The sequence below is a fragment of the Temnothorax curvispinosus genome, unplaced genomic scaffold, assembly GCF_003070985.1.
Source record: "Temnothorax curvispinosus isolate PA1 unplaced genomic scaffold, ASM307098v1 QBEX01001170.1, whole genome shotgun sequence".
Classification (NCBI taxonomy): domain Eukaryota; kingdom Metazoa; phylum Arthropoda; class Insecta; order Hymenoptera; family Formicidae; genus Temnothorax; species Temnothorax curvispinosus.
The window spans coordinates 170,952-190,163 of record NW_020210950.1 but is presented as its reverse complement, the minus strand read 5'-3'; the positions used below and the strand labels follow the sequence as shown (position 1 = coordinate 190,163).

Sequence of the window (19,212 nt, the reverse complement as noted above, 5' to 3'; positions counted from 1 at the left end):
ATATATATATATATATATATATATATATATATATATATATATATATAGAGGGATGAATAGCATACTTAGTTCCTTGAATGAATACAAAGGCCGGTATTCAGTCGGTTCTTATATTTAAGACCATCTTAAGTACAATCTTAAGATGTCATTAACCAATCACAGAGCCGTATTAGCATCTTAAGATATTACTTAAGACGGTCTTGAAATAAGATCTGATTATGAATACCGGCCAAAGAGTCTTAAAGTATCTTCTTAAAATTTGAAACATCCGACGATCTTAATAGTCTTTTGATCGTTAATGAGGATATTTAATTTTTTTTCAGTACGTTTATTCGCGTAAACGTATATTTCATGGCGCAGCTAAATCAAATTTAATAGCCATAAAATGAGGTATACCCAATGCACGCGCAATAATTCGCAATGGCACAGCGGATCTAATTGTACGACGTTGACCACTGGAAATAATTGCTTTTATGCTATTCGGTCATTCGTAATTGCACGCATACGTGAGACGTGTTAATAATCCGTTGAATTCCCAGCACGGTTGTACATTGGAAAGTCGGACTGCGAGCGGTCGGTCTCTCCATTACCTTGAATGCTTTGTACAAGAATAAATTTTAAAAAATGTTTATTATAAATTAAAATTACCTCAACATATATATATACATATACAGTCACATTATGCAGATAAAACATTTCTCATATAAATCTCGCATTATCATCAAAACGAAAGGTAAACCAGAATTTTTTTCCGGAATTTTTAAATGAATTTTAAGCCCCGATTTTTTCTCAGCAAGGAAGACAGGAAATTCAGGATTGAAAAATATATATTTTTGGATCTTAAGGTGAAATTAAATTAAAGGATTTTTCATGAATTTTTTAGAATGCAATTACAAAACAAAATTGCTTTATTTTTATAGAACATTACAACAATGTGATAAGTACTTTTAAACTAATGATAGATTTATAAAAAAATTGTTATTTATACAACTGAAAGAGATTAAGTATCTTATGATATATGTATGCAACTAAACATGTCAAAATATATTACATTTTTTAAAATGTATGCAAAAATAATTTGATTTGGCTGTTCCATTTCGCTACGTTTGAGCGAACATAAAAATGGTTTATGAATTGTGAAAGAAAATTAGTGTGACTTAGTAGGTACGATTTATATACTTATGTTTTAATAGATACTTATGTTTAAAGATATTTTAATAATTTATTACAATAATATGTGTCTTGCTGTTTCAGGGGAACTGTTCTAAAGGACTACGCAACATTCTGGTCCGATCTTGTATCGGAGGTTGCACGATAATTCGTCAGCATATACTTGTCTGCATCTTTACTCGTCGACGAAGTGCTTTCGCCAAAGGATAGATTCCATTTTTATAAAAAAAGATTTTATTTTGTTCATTCGTTGTGTATTTTGATATGTCTGCGACACGTTACGCAATATATATTTTATATAAATCTTGTATTTTTGTACCATCACAAAAACGCCGGGCGTTTTAAATAATAAAAAATTATTGGTGTTGTTTGTTCCATGTATTCCAAGTTAATTGCATCTCGATTTTAATTAATTCTTTTCTAGAGAGAGGAAGTCATTAAGGAACAGTTACAGTAACATTTATTTATCAACTGTTTTTTTTCCTGTAGTCGGTTTATTTGTTTCTCAATAAAATAAATGGAGAAGAATCGCAAATGGAAGAGATTCTTGACCTATCTGAAGCGTTTGCGTAATAATCGATCGGTCGACCGAATGTGAATTATCATATCTGCAGCATTCTAGGAGAACTCGTTTTACCTCGAAATGCCATTAAGGAAGATTGCTCAAGTCGATTGGCAAAACATGTATATAATTTGGTATCGATAAAAAAGGAGATAAATGATATCTTCGTAGTTTGTATATAAAATTTTGCAATAAAAAAATCTTTTGTTATTCATTATTTAAATTGTGGAGAAACCCGTTTAAATGCATGTCGGATTATTCGAGTAGGTCATAATGCTCATAATGAAACTTTAACAACTTTCGCGTTTCACTTTTACAATACAACACAATTTTACAGTTGGCTGCAAAATTAGTCAAAAGCGTAATGTTTAACTAATTTATTTAAAAATTCTAAAATTTTCTTCTGGAAATGTGTGTGCGCTTTGTCATAACAGAATATAAAATTCTCTCATCTATCTTAAACATTTATTTATTTAAAAAATAATTTTATCTAAAATTGGGAATATACGTGTTTATTGTTATTATGGTAAAATTCGATTTTCCGCCCCACAAATTATTTCTAGAGATTGAACATCACGCTGGGGGAACGTGTAAGTAAACTTCGGTAGATTACTATATACATCTCGCAGCGTCTCGGCGAGGATCCCGCCATTTCCTCATCCCGTTAATGGAGCTCAGCACACTTTTACGTGAGCAGAAGGATCGAGGTGCGCGTTACATAAGACTTGGCTTGTCGGGTAAAAGTGGGCCACACTGGTATTACAGACTTGACAAGCCTAAGACTCCTTTTTTCTTACTCTTGCCACTTGGCTCTACTCAAAGGGATTCAGGAAATTGATCTCGCATCGTCGTTAAATTTCTCTCGATAGACATCGAGACGTTGACATGAATGTCCAACCATTACACGGCCCTTTTTATCTCTTATCTTTTAATGATTAATAATTGCAGGGTGATAAATTATATGCGCTATTGTAATTATAATGCAATAATTCGAGTAACTATTAATTATCGGTCAAATCTGTCAAGTCCAGCTTAATGTTTTGAGGGAGATTGGACACAAGATGCTAGTTATGCTAGAAATACGCTGCTTTTTTGGCGAAGAAAGAGTTAAGTATATCACATAATCAATGAAGTTATTATTAGGCTTATAGATGTTAAACGGATGTTAAAAATGGACGGATAAAAAGAAAGCGATGTTTTAATCACATGTATGTCCATGAAAAGAATGAAAATTGAATGATAATAAACTGAAAGAAAAATTACATTTTTGTTTATACATAACATTAATTATAGTTAATTCAGACGAAATAAATCTATAATTAATATTAAAATACTTTAATAAATACAATAAGCTAAGTCAATATATACAACGGAGTGTATGCAATAAGAGAATTCACGTAATAAGTGTTTCGAGGAAAGACTGCGATAGATATATTCGAATGACGTTGTAAACGCATGTACAATTAATATCAAAAGCGACCTAGCGACGCAGCATTACATTAGTCGGAACATAATTATAGCACGTCCCTGTCCCATGTGACCATCAGTCTGTCCGTCGATAATTATCACCTGAAATTGATCATGTGCATGACTCCTAATGGACTAGTTAGAGTGGTCCCAGAACCCCTGTCCATCAAATCCCACCTACGCGAACTATAAAGATCTTTTGACAATGCGTATATGCACATCTCTATAATTTATGATCGTCTTTTTGCATGAAGTATAATTCATCAACATATGCAATCTGTAATGTTTAATAATAATTAATAATTATTACCTAATTATAACGCCTGGAAAATATAGATTATTCTTCTCATATATTTGAATCCTGCAACATAAAATGTAATTTTTGGCAACTACAATACAGTTTTGGACGCAGGCAGCTTTCAAATGCGTCAACAGGAAGTTTCGTTTGCATGCTGTAAATTTTCGATATCGTATAATATTGTATATTTATATTATGTAGTATTATGTAATATATTTATTGATTTTAATAACGTTATACATATTTTTAAATTTGTGCTAATGTGCATAGTATATTTTATTCATGTCTCGTATTAACCACATAATTTTCTCCTGCTATCCACAATATTAATCTTAATTGGCAGCCATTTCACGTGTGTGTTTGTAGGATAAGCAATGTGTACGGCAAAGTTTCGCTGATGTCGTGGCAATCGATCAAGGAGTAAAATTATGATCGCGCCGTTAGATCCAGAGTTTTCATAGAAATAATACTCGTATGCGTCATCTACCTATACTGCATGAAGTCCTACGAATGGTGCTCGTAACACAAATAAAATACCGAGAAAATATTCTTAGTCACATCTAAGTCACATAAATTGTTAATTGTAGAGAAAATGTCAAAGCTAATTTAAGAAATGTAATAACATTTCAAATAAACAATTTTTCTATCTGGGCAGCGACTAGAAACAATTAGAAAGCATTCAAGAATAAAAATACTTGTTTTAATAATGATTTATTATTCTTATTAATTTTAATTTGCAAAAAAATGTTTGCCAAAATATTTGTTGCAACTTTTTAATTACATATATGTAACATATTTGATTTATTAAGCAAATTAATTTAAGCGAACTCGAGTTGAAAATTTGAAAATGTAAAATATTTAAATTTTGAATACGTGTATTAAGATTTTCTTAGATCCTTGTGACTCGCGAGCTGTTATAGTGCCGCTTCATCTTACTTAAGAAAGTGATTGATGAAGACTCCGTTATATCAAAGAGTCAAAGAGTGAAGATCTATGGGTCTCGAGACTACCTTGACATCCTATTGAGATATTCATATTCATCTTTACGTATGATGGCAAAACCGCCGCGCCGCATCCATCTCCGATACCGTCGTGACCCTTTCGATCGTGCATCCCTTAGAAGTGGGGTGCAACGCGGAGTGCACGATCGTGTCCCACGCTGCGTCATTGCTAACACATCGCGACGCGGCGTATTGACGACGACGACGAAGACGACGTGTCGCCTTGCGTTCTGGTCGCCCAAGTAACGGCGGCCGGCGCGGCGGCTACGGGTTTTGCCTGAGGAATGACTCAGAGGCAGAGGCACTGCGCTCCGCCGCTGTCTACGCGACGACGACGGGTGGCCGCAAGGGGGTGGATGCCGCGGAGCAACATCGCTACCACGCCACCACGCCACCCCGACCCCACACCATACCACATCGCACCGCGCTCTGAGCCATGCCGCGCCGCGTCGCGCCACACCGGCTGCGACGGTCAAGGGGGTGGAAACGTGGCTCGGTCGTATTGCGCAGAACGCCGGCGCTCTGGCGTCGCGACGCCGACCCTCGTCGAGGGTGAGTCAGGTCGGTCGTTGCTTGGTGCCCGCGCCTTTCCGTCACGGTACGCGGCACAATCGCACGGCGTACGTATAGACGACGCGACGGCGCGAACGCGCGATCGTCGGTCCCACCATCTCGCCCTTCGTCCGGACTGCGCCTCCGTTGTACGATTCGGAAATCGCGCGCGCCAACCCTTCGCGATCAAGCGAGGGAGTCTGGACACGCGCCGGCGGCGTGTCGCTTCGAACGACGACGACGAGGACGACGACGAGGGCCGCTAGATCGCGAAAGACGCGGCGAGATCCACGCGGGCAGAAGGGAGAGAGATAGAGAAAAAGAGAGACAAAGAGGAAGAGAGCTACGGCGTCGGGTTCCGCGGCGGCGACTATGCGCGTCATCGATCGCGCGCGCCTCCGCGATCGGCTGGAGATGTGATACCGGAAGTAGGCCAGGCAGGGTTGACCTGCGTGGGCGTGCAGGCGACGTACGGGTTACATGCGTGCGTGCCGTGCATAGGCCGCAGGTGTGCCGCGTGGGCCCGCGGGGGGGCTAACAGTCGTAGAGATGAGCGTCGCCGCGACGATCTGCCCGTCGCCGGCGTACCCGACGTCAGGGACCAACCCCTGGTGCAGTACCACCGCCGCGCGACTGCTCTGCGTTGTCCTGGTCTCCTCCTGGATTATCCTCGATCAGCCGGCTCTGGGTCTACCGGATCGCTCGGAGCTGACGACCGCGGGAGGTAAGACTTTTAAATAACTTCACTCGCGAAGCGCATGCATATGATCTTCTCTGCCACGAGAAAGAGTTGACGTTTTCTCTTGGTCCTTCTGGAAATAACATGCGTGGACAAGAAATATTCGTGCGACTTTTTGATTGAGAGAAATCGGCTTATTAATATCCGATTATATACTGCAGCTAAAAATGTCAACAGGAAAAAGGAATATTCTTGATTTGAAATATTATCTTATCTTATCTTTAGTTTCAACGTGGAAACCTCGAAATGAAATTACGTTACGTTAAACGAAGAAAACTTGCTTGAATGAAGTCATTTTATATAGCTCAACCAAGAAAAGAAAGTTAATAAGAAGATTATAGATTGTTGCATATATACGAAACAATGAATAGTTAATTTGAGTATGTAAGTTTCGATTTGACACTTTTTTTCTGTGTATACTTACTTCCCGCACGATATTCGCGACTTAATCTTTATTCGCTAGTTTCGTGTTTCGTACACGATAACTTAACAATATATTTAAACGAAAATGATTAATTACATAATTTATTATGTGCAAATATGTATACTGTTAATAATAGCTTAAAATATTTAAAGCAAAAAGTGTTGCAAAGTGTTGTTTACAGAAATTTGTTTACAGTTTAATATATTCTTTTCCAATACCGCGTAAAGGATGCTTTATCTATATTCACGTAATATGCAAAATATAAACTAGGTATCTTTATGTCAAATAAAAGAAAAAAAATTCAAGATCGAGTACTAAAAGAGATTCCAAGTAATTAGTAAACAATAGAAAAGTCTAAAAATGTCTGAAGGACATTTTAAAAGACGTTTCTAAAAGATCAAGAGATCTTCGGTAATGTTCTGTCATTTTGAATGAGAATGTAACTAATTGTAAGATTTCATTAAGGTCGCAGTTGATGATGATATTGCATGTAAAAGATAAGTGCACAAGCTATGTCATATAAGTATAGCTATATCAAGCAAACGTGTAGCATTATTATTGTACTACACAACGTGTGATAAGCTAAATGAATTTTCAACATTTTATTTGTTTGTTTCCGTTGAAAATTCGATAAGTCGATGTAATAATTCAATAATTCTATAACCGGCATTTAAAATTAAAATAAAATGCTTTATGAAAAGGCTTACTTTACGAATTAAGTGAAGTTACTCTTTGCGATATGCCATTCGGTTGGATATCTGGTTTTTTAATATGCGCGTGTCGCGCGAAAGATATCGTGGAGACCGTGTCTGATTAAAGCCTGTACAAATATTTCTGGTAAATTCACTGAGCAATGAGGTATTAATGTGGTAAGACCTCGCATATTGGTCGTTCACCGTCACTGGGTATAACGTTGTGTTTGTTGACGCGTGACATTTTGACAGCGCGACAAATATTGCATCAAATGGTATATATCAATGACAGCGTGAAATACGAGTCGATAGGATAGAATGACGAACATGGATAGGATAAACGAAATTCGCCGGATTGATCTGATTAAACTTTCAAAAGTTAGGCCACGTGTTTGCTAAACTCTGCCGACATTTCGAAATAAAAATGTATATCGATTGCAGCAGGTAAATATACTTGTCCCTCGATCTACATAATACACACTTTTTTGTGCGATTTACCCTTCACATTTACGTCTCCCGTAAGCTCTTCGGGCCGAGAATTACTTTATTATTTCGGAGAGCGCGCCTTCTATAATAATTCCGTGCTATAGAATACGCAGAAGTGCCTGAATAAAAGATTTCCACGTAAACAGGGAGTGAATTATAAAATGAGGGTCTCAATATCAGGCTTTATAAAACAATCTTTTCTCTATAACGTAAGACATCCAGCGATCTTCGTATTAACAGACAAATTTAAGAGATCTTACTTTTCTTACTTTCTGCTTCGAAACGCAAGAGTTACGTAAAGATAGCATAATCTCTGAAAAGTTTTGAAACTAACTCTAGTCCGTAACTCGTATATAAAAACCTATTGTTTTTATCAGTTAATCTTCTTCGTTCCGCCACCCCAAAAGTTTATGGAAATCGGTCATCGTAAAAGACAACGACTTATACATAGTTAGAATGTTTTGCCCCAAATAGTTTTTCGCATTTTTTTCGGGAGGGATTTTATCTAGCTTTCCGACAACCTTCATCTTTTATTCATTTTGATCCGCGTGGTTTCTGTAGGCTAACATAATTTCGAAAAGAATACGAGAGTTCTATGCTTCTTCGTGCTGAAAATTTGTTGATTCAGGGCTTTACTAACGATTCGCATTCATACCTCGTTCAATTCGTCTCGATTTGTTCGCACGTTAATGCGTTTCTCGATAGATATATTCTTGGATGATATTCATAGAAATAGAATATTAGAAATTCTTTTTTGTTTAGCTTAAAAAATTATAAGTTAACTCTGATATTAGAAAGCAATATTAGTTCTTCATGATTAAATTTTAAAGTGCAAGTCGATATTAAATCGTTACATGTCTAACTATAAGTTTAATCAACTTTGTAGTTCTTTGTAGTGCTTTATAGTTTTTCACAAAAATTTGAAGAAGTGTCATTTATAAATTATAATTATATTCTTAAGTGTTTCGGAAAAGAATATTATTTATTAGATTTAGGTCGCTAAATTAACTAAAATTTTAAAATTAACTTGAATCTCGTACGCAGGCATAAGAAAATGGTAATTATAATTGCGGTCGTAAAGAGCACGGTGCAACAAGTAAGAACATTTGCGAGATAACAGAACCTGTTGCGAAGACTGAAAATTTGCTCACGTCATTCGAGAATTTAGTATGATTCGTCTATGTCCACTTATACGCATATAATGTCAATCAACGGAATAACGATAATATTTGCTTTGTTTTGATAATTACTCTAATTGACCTCCAGTCGGCTAACAACGCTGTCTCACTTAAGCTGTTGCGTTAATCAATAGAGAATATATTCCAATTTCATTCTCTTCATACTATTTTTTCTATCTCTTCGTTTATCTCTTGTTCCCTCTTCCTTTCATTCGCTTTATTGATTTGTCGGATTGAAGTTAATCTCCAAATGAACTTGTGCTTATTACATGCCACGGAAACGTTATCGAATTGTCCCTGATGGAATTGGTCGAATTAAGTTTAATGATTTGTCTCTCTTAGCTTAATTTGTGTTCAAGCAGAATCTACGCCGTGTCTTATTCCTTATTAACAAATATAATTTGAAAGTAAGAAGAAGAAAAGGGAGAGAGAAATAAAACTTTGTGATATATTACATAGTATTTTTTGTAAAACTAATACTAAGTTTTGCAAAAATTTTGGAGTATGCACAGAAATTCCGAATTAAAACACAAATCATCTTACAATAAAAAAAAAGTTAATGCATGTCGTCTATCGTACTTCAAAAAATATAATATAAAATACATTTTTTAAATTAATGTCAATTCAAAATCTAACTTAATTTACAAAATAACTTTCGCACGTTACACTTGAACAAACAAACATTTAAAGGTGTATAAAGGATGCCTAAAAGATATTTTATTTTTTATATGTCCTGAATATATTTCTATTTAGTACATGTCGCTTTTGTAAAGAAAACTTTTTTACTTTAGAAGATAACATTCTTTTTCGTCGTATATATTCTTAACTTTCTTCTATAATCCATTTGTTGTGACATTTCGTATGGCCGAATTTAAATTGATTGCCTCCACGAAGTTTGTGACCGCAACTCTGCCCAAGTTTGCTAAGTTAAAGATTGATTCAGCTTTTTGTTAACCTTGATCCGTAACTCCATCGCTTTTAAGCGATTGCGACGATCGTGTTCAACTATGTTTGCCTGACAGAGGGAATTAAGTAAAGAAATTTGTCATCTAGCTTTCTCGTTGAAATTAATGAGAGAAAGTGGGTCACGAGTGCAACATGTAAAAATGACTTTTAGAGTATCTCACGATGAACGATTTGCGATAAACAATAATGGGTAATAAACAAAGTTTATTAAATAATACATTAAAGTTTAAACAATCCTAATGGAAAAACCCATTGCTGCGAAGAATTTAACAAAAAGAAGCCGAACACCTACGCGAAGGGCTAAATGGAAGAAAATTGTTAAAAAGCACTGAAACTCATCCTGAGTTGTAATGCCAGAAGAAGAAGAAGAAGAACATTAATGTTTAAGCAAAAAAAATTGAAGCATATCTCGTGCAAATTAAAGCGTATAAAGTGAGAGGATATGGATAAATTATTACTCAATTGCAATGAATATTAAATTACTTTTCCTTTAATAAAAAATTCTCGTGTGCTTCAGAGTACGCCTTTATTCCACACGCTCTGATTATTTTCTCGTAATAAAGCAGAAATGTCGCCGCAACCGATGACAAATAGCTCTCAGAGAATAAACGCTGGCGCGTTGGTGGCATCAATTTGTATCCATTATTGACGTGCCGTATTCCTCAGTCTTCTGTTCGCGACAAATGATTGCGAACTTGTTTATTATTCATTACATTAACGCCGATTTACCTTACGAATGTGGAATTGGACGGATAAATATAATATTACCTCAATATATTTGCAGAAAAATTTCGTCCCAACGGTCGAATCGACTGCACGAAGTTATGTAAGCGCGCGATGTCAATGGATTAACATCGCCTCTGTTACCAGACTTTCAATCAAAAAGATCAGGTCGCGTTTTACGAGCATAGGTCTGACATAACGTGGTCGTGTACATAGGTTAGCCGGGTCATAACCTGAAGGGTACACCTACAAATTGAGTATAGATCACTACACGGTATCAACGATAACGACGATAACGACGATAACGATGATAACGACGCAGTAAAGTTGATGAAACTATCGATTTTGATTTTAATCAAGATTTTCGACGTAAATATTAAAGTTTGAAAATGTGAGTTTAGGCTGAATCAAAATTAATGATCGTATATGTACATACGTTACGGTTACGATACGGAAAAAGAACCACGAGAATCGCAATCGTTACGTGGCATATATGTACAAAACACTTTCTATATTCGATTGAGTACGAAAGATTTGTCGTTTTTCTATAATGTTTTGTACGGAATAAACTTAAAAAAAAACTAGAATTCTCTTGAAAAAGAAGATTGAAAAATTCCTCTCTAGATGAAAAGGAAAATATACTGTAACTCGAGGCGAAATAGTTCTGCTTCGATTTTGCTGAAATTTCATTTTCGGCTTTATTCGACAAATATAACAAATGTTTTGCACAAAACTACAATTGCGTTTGGTGCGCATGTGTCTTTGTTGCTAACGCGTGAAATTTCGATGTTACATAAAGTTTACATCTATCGGCGCATACAAAGAGAAACTGTAGATTCGAAATTCACCGAGATCATATCCCCATTTCAATCATTGTAGGAAAAATCCAAAGATTTCTCCCTCTTATCGTGTTAATGAGCGTATTTACGATCTATAAGAGAAAAGTCATTTCGGCCATCGCAGTACCCAGCTCTTTTCATATGACGATTCCGCGATGAAGTTTCACGCGTTCAAGTTCATCCATCTTGTAAATTCGATCGAGCTTGATCGCACCGACCTCGACAATGGCACCGTGCCAAGCCAATATTAAACGTGCTTGTATCGACAGCTCCCCGCGGTATCGTGGCAGGAGCATCAGGTAGGGTGCTCGCGGTCGGAATAATCTCGCAAGAGATGAACGCGAGCGACAGGCCGCTTCTAGATCTCTCGGAGTCGAGACCCAGTGCTGGTTCTTGAATATGCATCAGATCAGCTATCGAGATAGCATTAATGATTACCTCGCGCGTATTGTTGAACGCTCGGCTTGGCTTGCAACTTGACATGAGAGGGTGACTGGCTGTAAATATACCGATAAATCGGACTTTCCCGGGTTACATGCCATGAATCCTTGTCCGCATTAAATTCTTATGTCTGTTTTCACCAACGTCGTTTAACTTTAATCTTAGTTTAACTCATTTTTTGTCTTTTTCTAACAGTTCCCGTTAAAAAGAGACGAAGAGTGAGTTAAACTAAGGTTAAAGTTAAACGACGTCGGTGAAAACGAGCATTAGAGAGATCTTTTAAACCTTGTAGCGTTTACTTTTATATGATATTTTTCCAATAACCTCGAGCAAATGTTTTCTTTTACCTAAGGTAATTTTTAAAACTTACTTAAAAAAACCTCCAGGCTATTCCTCGACAATGTTTAACTTAAAATTATCGATGACATTTATGTATTATTTTAGTTATTGCAAGAATGGATCTACGTAATCAAAAATATGATAAGTTTAGTAGTTGAAGAAGAAACAGACGTATTTTACATAACACTTTTATTTGGCATTGTTCGGTGGCTTCGCAGAGATACCTTCTGCAACACGCGCATTCGGCGCATTCATATTTGCCAAGGAAAAAGACATATGAGCGTAGTTGGAGTTTTATCTCCCGTTCCATTTCATACTTTCTTTCCGTATTGTAAAGTTATGTTTACGTTGAAATGTGAAAGATATTGGCCGACTTGTTACCCAACGCTGCAAACTCTAGTAATAGTGAACGGAGTGTTCGGATAACATAACGCTGTGCGAATATTGCACCAGAAACTCTTGACGAAAATCAATTAACGTGTTTAAATATTTGAACAATATTTGACTTTCTTCGAACAATACAAGATGAAGTTACTTTTGTCGGGAACATTAAAGTGATTACGATAGTCCGGATTATAATGTAAACAACCGACATGACACATGCGAGGCGCTAAGTATAAAACACACTAAATAGATCAATAAACGACAATAACGTAGCCCTGTATATATAGCTGTTATTTATTTACGTCATGCATGCGGCACATAACATTTTTTCCCGTTGTGGTTCGTCACAGCACTGTGTAAAGATTAACTTAAAAAACGGCATTACCTCGGCAATCCTACTTGCTACGCCATTATAATAATGCTCAAGGAAATCAGTCTTGCAGGCGGCCGCGCCGCTAAAAGAGACACTTATTTTGCATATTCGAAACGCGTTTGGCTCATATTTTTGAGCAAGTCCGATATATAAATTTCCTAATATATATTCATGAAGCACGTTGTGTTCCTTCTTAATATAAGAAGAATAAAAAAATCGGCTGTCACGTAGTGGAGGATAAAGCGTCTGCTCAGGAACGCTGCAGCAGAAACGTGAAATTTTAATCTTGCTGGTTTAAATGCTTGAGGATTAATCGGTACACAGATTAAGCAGCGGAGAGATTTTTAACAATTATTATACTTATTCTTGTACATTTTTTTTAAATTTAATAATTATATCTTGGGATTCACACAAGCATGATCCTGAAAAATTCACCTGCTTTTTTGCAATACTTATATATGTACAAATATATGTGTATATAAATTATTTCCTACAAACAACCCAGGTAGCAGAGTGACGTCTCTAACGTCAATAATACCTCATTAAAATGTCATCTTGTTACCCGGGAATTTATTCATAAATTGTTGTTTACTGTTAAATTCGTAATGTTAAATTTCACTCAATTTGAGTCATTTTTAACCATTATTATAGGAGGAATGAAATGAGCTAAAATAATAAATTTTAACATACATGGTAGTTAAGAATAACAAAATTATATTTAACTCGAGATATTGGTTTAAATTATTTATCTTTTAATATTTAACGGTGTTACACATAGTTCGAAAAGTATTGAAAAATAGGACTTATTGCGTCTATTTAAAAGTTTATATTCTTTTCGCTTATTCGCTATTTGGTTTGGGGTTAAAACGATTCTACGTGAATACATAAGGGTTGTAACCTTGCTCTTTGCGAGATATACGTGTTTTTCCGAACAACAGAGAAGTCAAAAGGACGCCCTAAAGAATGTCTGCAGGATATTAGAATTTTTCTTTCATTTTTCTGTACGACGTCTGTAGTCGTTTGAGTTCGTTTTTCCTGCCACACGTAATTTCCTGACGCTTGTGCGTGCGCGGATTACCTTGAGGTATCACATCATTTTGCCTCTACACTGGAATGATCGATATCAGAGATATTATGTCTCGAAGCACTGCAGTAATCGCATCATTGAACTTCTGCGACGTAGATGTATTGCGTGGTTTAGCTGACTAGCACGTTAACATAAAACTCAATGTGAGATTTAAGGATTTACACTGTTAAATTCACAGTGTCAAATTATACTCAATTTGAGCCACTTTTAACTATTTCTATAGGTCGCCACTGCTCCTACTTAATATGTCGTTAATTTAACTAAAACAGTGTTTTATGTTAAAATAATATATTTTATATTTCGACACAGGACAGTTAAAAAAATACCAAATTTTATTTAACTCAAGGTATTGGTTTAAATTTCATCTTCTAATATTTAACAGTGTAGACTGAAAGGGTTAAAATGTACGAAAATAGACATCTTGTCACACTTTTCATATGTATAAAATGTCGATGAATTATGCACCGGTATCATATTCCCTAACTTCGTCTGCCATCGATTTCGATTATTTATTAATAAAGATCGTTTTGTTAATAACTACCTTTTCGTAGCTGTGACTACCTACGAAATAGAGCCACGAAAAAGAAATATATCTTACTTTTTCGCGAGATTTGTCTGATTCACAATATAATTTCCGCAATATGGAAATGTCAACTGTATCTTCTTTCAGAAAGTATCTAGCGTAAGTAGGTCTCTACAGTCGCAAGAAAGTAGACTAGATAGCACACTTATTTCTGGATAACTCAATCGCAAAACTTATTGCACTAGTACTATGAAATTGTAGACCTCTGCCTAATAATTAGATAAGATATGCTCCACTTCTGACGAACTACTTATTATTCAGTCCGACTTAAAGACAATGCGGGTTGATTCTCGACATTAGCTGTGTCAGACATTCAGGGCCAGTTTAAAATAACAATCTGTTCTACGTGATGGCTCACAAGGCGAGACCGACTATATTAGACGTAGCGAAAATACATTGCATTTTTATTTATAATATTTACACGACTTGCGCATACATTACATAGAGCAGTTTCATTTTTCTTCCCTTTTTCACTCACTAGTTATTTTATTCTGTATTAGGTATTATGATATTACGGTTTCAGTTTTTGTATGTTTAAACACAGCAAATGATCGATATTCATATTCTCTTTTCATTGTCTGCATTGTCTGGATTTGTTTAAGAGAGATATTTTTTACTCCCAATTGTCTCGGGGTTTTTCCTTCTTTAGGAAAATAAAGACCCATCTTCTTTATAAATTGACGGCTGTCGTGTCGTGCTGAATTATGTATCGAGTTATGCGCCGGGCGAGGCAGTCTCTGCGGCTTCCCGCCTAACTCGAACGTAAAAGTTTAAACAACGCCGCGCAAGTTTTAATCACCGTCAAAGCATCGATCGCTGAATGTTGTCGCGTCTTTTCTGCTTCTAACATCGACTAACATCGATAGCATATATATTATTGCAGCACGAGCGGTGTCTTTTTACTAGGTTACGCTTATACGTTTAATGAGACGTCGATATTTTTACCTGTTCATTATTGAATACCTCGAATGTCGACGCGGTGATATTTACCCGAAAGATATCGAGAGCGTTGTATTTTTTAATAATAGAAGAAATATATTGCAAGAATGTATGTACCTATGCGACTTTTTCCGAAAAAAAAAAAAACTCAATTTATAGTTAATCTTCTCGAGAAAATAATCTTTTTGAAAAAAAAACGCGTTTAAAGTTGAGCAGTATTCAAGTAACAATTGTTTAGAAATAACTACAATATTTTATGTAATAGTTTTTGGTTGAACTTTGTATTTGTTTTACAATAAGTTTGATGTAAACTTATAATTTTTTTAAAGCTCCATTTCTACCTCAATCTTAAAAATAGCGATCTTAATTAGTTTTAAAAACAGAGAGATTGTAGATATCAAATTGCCAAAACCCAAAAAATTTCGTCATAAAGTCAGGTCACTCTTCGGTCATATTCAGATTCCAGAAAATCAATCATATTTACGATAATGGATGCGATAACGAATATATGATAAATGGAAGATATGGCTACATACAATTTTTTTGCTGAGTCAGTAATGGAACGTTTCTAAATATCATATAAAGTTTTTGTTCCTGCTCATACAGGAGCAGATAAAAACGATCGCGATTTAACGATCTTTCTATATATATAATATACAGATCACACATTCTAAAATATTTCCGTTTTCGAAAGAGCTATCAATGTGGCAACGGGCACTCGAGAGGTGTCGGCGGGAAAGATAACTCCATACGCGATAATACAATGCAGGCACGTGTACAATCTGTGCTTTGTGGCACTTAATTACGACCGACGTCTCCATACAGAGAGTTACAGGGCGTCGGAGCTCCTTTTATTCGAGGTTACAACGTAATTAGAACGCGCCTCGAGGCGCGTGCTACTATACCTCTTGGAAATGCTCGGGGTCGTGCTTTCTTATATGCGCACGACTTGACGCAGACTGCAATGGAACTTTTTAATTCCGGCCACCGCGCATTCATTTAGCTGAGAAACAACTGTCTTACAAATGCGTTTTAAGAATGCTAAATTGATGATAGGTGACAGTATCGCTATTTCGAAAAAAGAATCATATGTATTACGTCATATGTATTGTTATTCAAAATTTCTTGACTTACGATGTTGTTCGAAACTTTGCTCGTATACTTGAGGAACTAACTTGAAGAGCTCTCCGAGATGTGTTACTTGCGAGTCTAGTTTTCAATGTAAATTCATATACTCGTACAGTCTTCCTTTTCGTTTTTCCGCATTAAAAACGAGGTAAACGAACGAATGGAATTGCAATAGACCTAAGGTTACTGCAGTCTGCACTGCGGATTCACGTGCACCCAACTTCCTTCGATAACGTGCACAATTGTACAGATTCTGAAATCGCTGGACGGCCGCTGGATACCGCGTTTAACATTGCTAATGCAAATGTAATAACGTATCAAATGCGCAGCGAGAGTCATATTTTCACCGTAAAGAGGCAATAATAATTTTGGATTTAATAGAATTGGATGGGGTCATTAAAGTTATAACATTAACATGTTAGGTATGACGATATATTTGCGACCGTAGTTAAGTTATCAAAAGGTCGGTAAATTAATAATTTTCTGCGGTCGAGTTATCCACATTGCGATATTTATTAATAATGTAGACATTGATGCCCTAGTTATTAACCTGAATATTGATATAGTTGCACTGCTTTTATCATTAATGTTCATAAATTTATACGCAATTCATTATCTATCGTCAATTTATTAAAGTGATAGCATGTTACGTCAATATTTGCTAGTCAATTAAGCAGTGATTTTAGTATTTCTATTTGTGCATAATATTAAAATTATATTTTAAATTATTTTTTATTATATAGACTAAAATTTGATCTTATTTCTGACTGTTTATTATTTATTTCAGCTTTATTTGCGCGCTAGACATTTTGATTATTCGTATTATTCATTATTACGGCGAATATGCGAGCTATTAATTAACTCGTATAGTATTCTAGTTAATCAGCATTTTCAGGCACTATACGGTAATTAGATCGAGACGTTTATTGCTGATATCGACTAGTTTTTATTGCGCCGTATTTGAATACACCTTAATTATGTTGGGAACAGAATGCATAATTACTTTAAAGTTTAAAGCGGTCTAATTATTAAAGTTATCCAATTTTCGACAAATATTGTAAAGTTATCTCATTTCCAGCCAACATTGAATTTATCTGTCAAGTTTAACGAAGTCAAATTCTTTGTCGCTTACAACTCAAAATTCAAGCTACAATTTTCACGAGATATATGTCGAATAAAAAATATTTTGATACAGTGTAAACTTTCTTCTGAAGGCGCGTCATATCTTTACAATGCGTAATGTTATACACCGATACAGTAAGCGATTTTAACAATTAGAATTTCCTCTCGCCGTTTCCCTCAATCGCTTTTTCCTCGATTAGTCATCTTATGACTTACCAACACGCAAGCATAAATACAGAGGGACGACTGAAACTCGTGGAAATGGATAATATATTTCTAGAGTAATCTTGTATATTAACGTATGAATTGCAACTTCAACACAAGCAAAAGTTGAAGGTACAGTATTTTGCATCTATAGATGTTATACAAGTGCACTATGCATTTTTGCTTTCGCTGCATTTCATTGCACTTTGCACTTTGCAATGACGAACCCAAACTGATCGATCAATCTGCGATAATTTAAAAATTAAGTAGAATAACCAAGCTGCTTGATGTTACGCAGACAAAATTAATTTTCTGCTCTTAATTGCTCAGTGAATTTCGCGGCGAAGCTGCATCCGATAACGGGTCGGGTTTTACGCAAGACTCGATGTACGCCTATCTATTTCGGAGGAAGTTGAATGCTTGTCGTGCTTCGCATCGCCCGCAGCAATCTGTTGCACGGTACTTTCGCAAAATACGTCGTCGCTTTTTCCCTTGTGAGAAACACCTCGTCGTCTTTCCGGCAGCATTCACTATGTGAAAAGCATGATATGTTCTAATTGTAAGATAAGCGCGATTGAAGAAACGAAGTTTAGATTATTGTGTTTGACTTCATTTCTTAATTGAATTTATTTCGTAGTGATTATAGCATTTGCATTAATAATTTGTTTTGGTTTGATAATTTTAACTGACTGTAATTATATAGAATTGATATTTGTATGTGAAACAAATATTTGTTTACGTAATAATTAGATAATGTAAAAAACTTGAGGCGCGAGACACTGCCGTGTCTCTTGATGATGTATGCATAAATCTATATTGCAATTTCATATTTTTATTATAAATATAAGCTTTAAAAAGAAATCAATTAATTATTTATAATTAAACTAAACTTTTTACGACGATATGGAGAAATAATGTTTTATTTTAATTATCTCTTATTAAAATATTTTTTAATTAAAAAATGTCGTTATTATTGTGTAGTCAACAGAAATGCAATTTGTCGCGTCAATGATGACAAGCTTACAGTTGTACGATTAAAAGCATGACCCTCTAGAGAGGATTACGAGATCCTTAGGTGATAGTCGCCTAAGACTAATTCCGAACTCGTTAAACTCTACAGGCTTATAGGCTTTATCTCATCTTTAGCCTGTAATTATTGGAAGGAAATTGTGATGTACATCATCACCGGACATAAGTTGAAATAGCCCGTAACACGTTCAATTAATAAACACGATCCTCCAACATTTAGCTAAATTTTAATTTTGCTGCCAGCAGGAAAAATGAAAAAGCTTTTCTTCATTTCCACCTTCATTTTTATGCACTTTCAGATCGATCCCAAAGCTAACTACAAATTAAGGAAATGAGGATAAATACGAAGCGTCCGATTAATAAGCGTGATACATCCAACAGTTACCTGACCTGTAATTCTACGATAACGCGGTGTCAGCAGAAAAAATGAGAAAGGTTTTCTTTTCATTTTTATTTTCATTTCCGTTTCACTTTTGGGTCGACGCC

The 19,212-nt window shown here is 35.6% G+C and overlaps 2 protein-coding genes across 4 annotated transcripts in view; both read left to right on the top strand.

The window, feature by feature from the left end:
• The window catches only part of LOC112460640 (putative defense protein 3), a 6,896-nt gene extending 5,354 nt beyond the window's left edge, over window positions 1-1,542 (top strand). The window contains exon 4 of the mRNA XM_025025431.1: window positions 1,255-1,542. Coding sequence (XP_024881199.1) covers window positions 1,255-1,318 — 64 coding nt within the window. The 3' untranslated portion in view covers window positions 1,319-1,542. The remainder of the gene's footprint in view (window positions 1-1,254) is intronic.
• Window positions 1,543-5,008: 3,466 nt separating this feature from the next.
• The window catches only part of LOC112460737, a 32,676-nt gene continuing 18,472 nt past the window's right edge, over window positions 5,009-19,212 (top strand). The window contains exon 1 of one of the 3 annotated variants that reach the window (XM_025025559.1): window positions 5,009-5,774. In XM_025025559.1, the coding sequence (XP_024881327.1) occupies window positions 5,600-5,774 (175 nt within the window). In that variant the 5' untranslated portion in view covers window positions 5,009-5,599. The remainder of the gene's footprint in view (window positions 5,775-19,212) is intronic. The other 2 variants (XM_025025555.1, XM_025025568.1) reach the window with 2 other exon arrangements.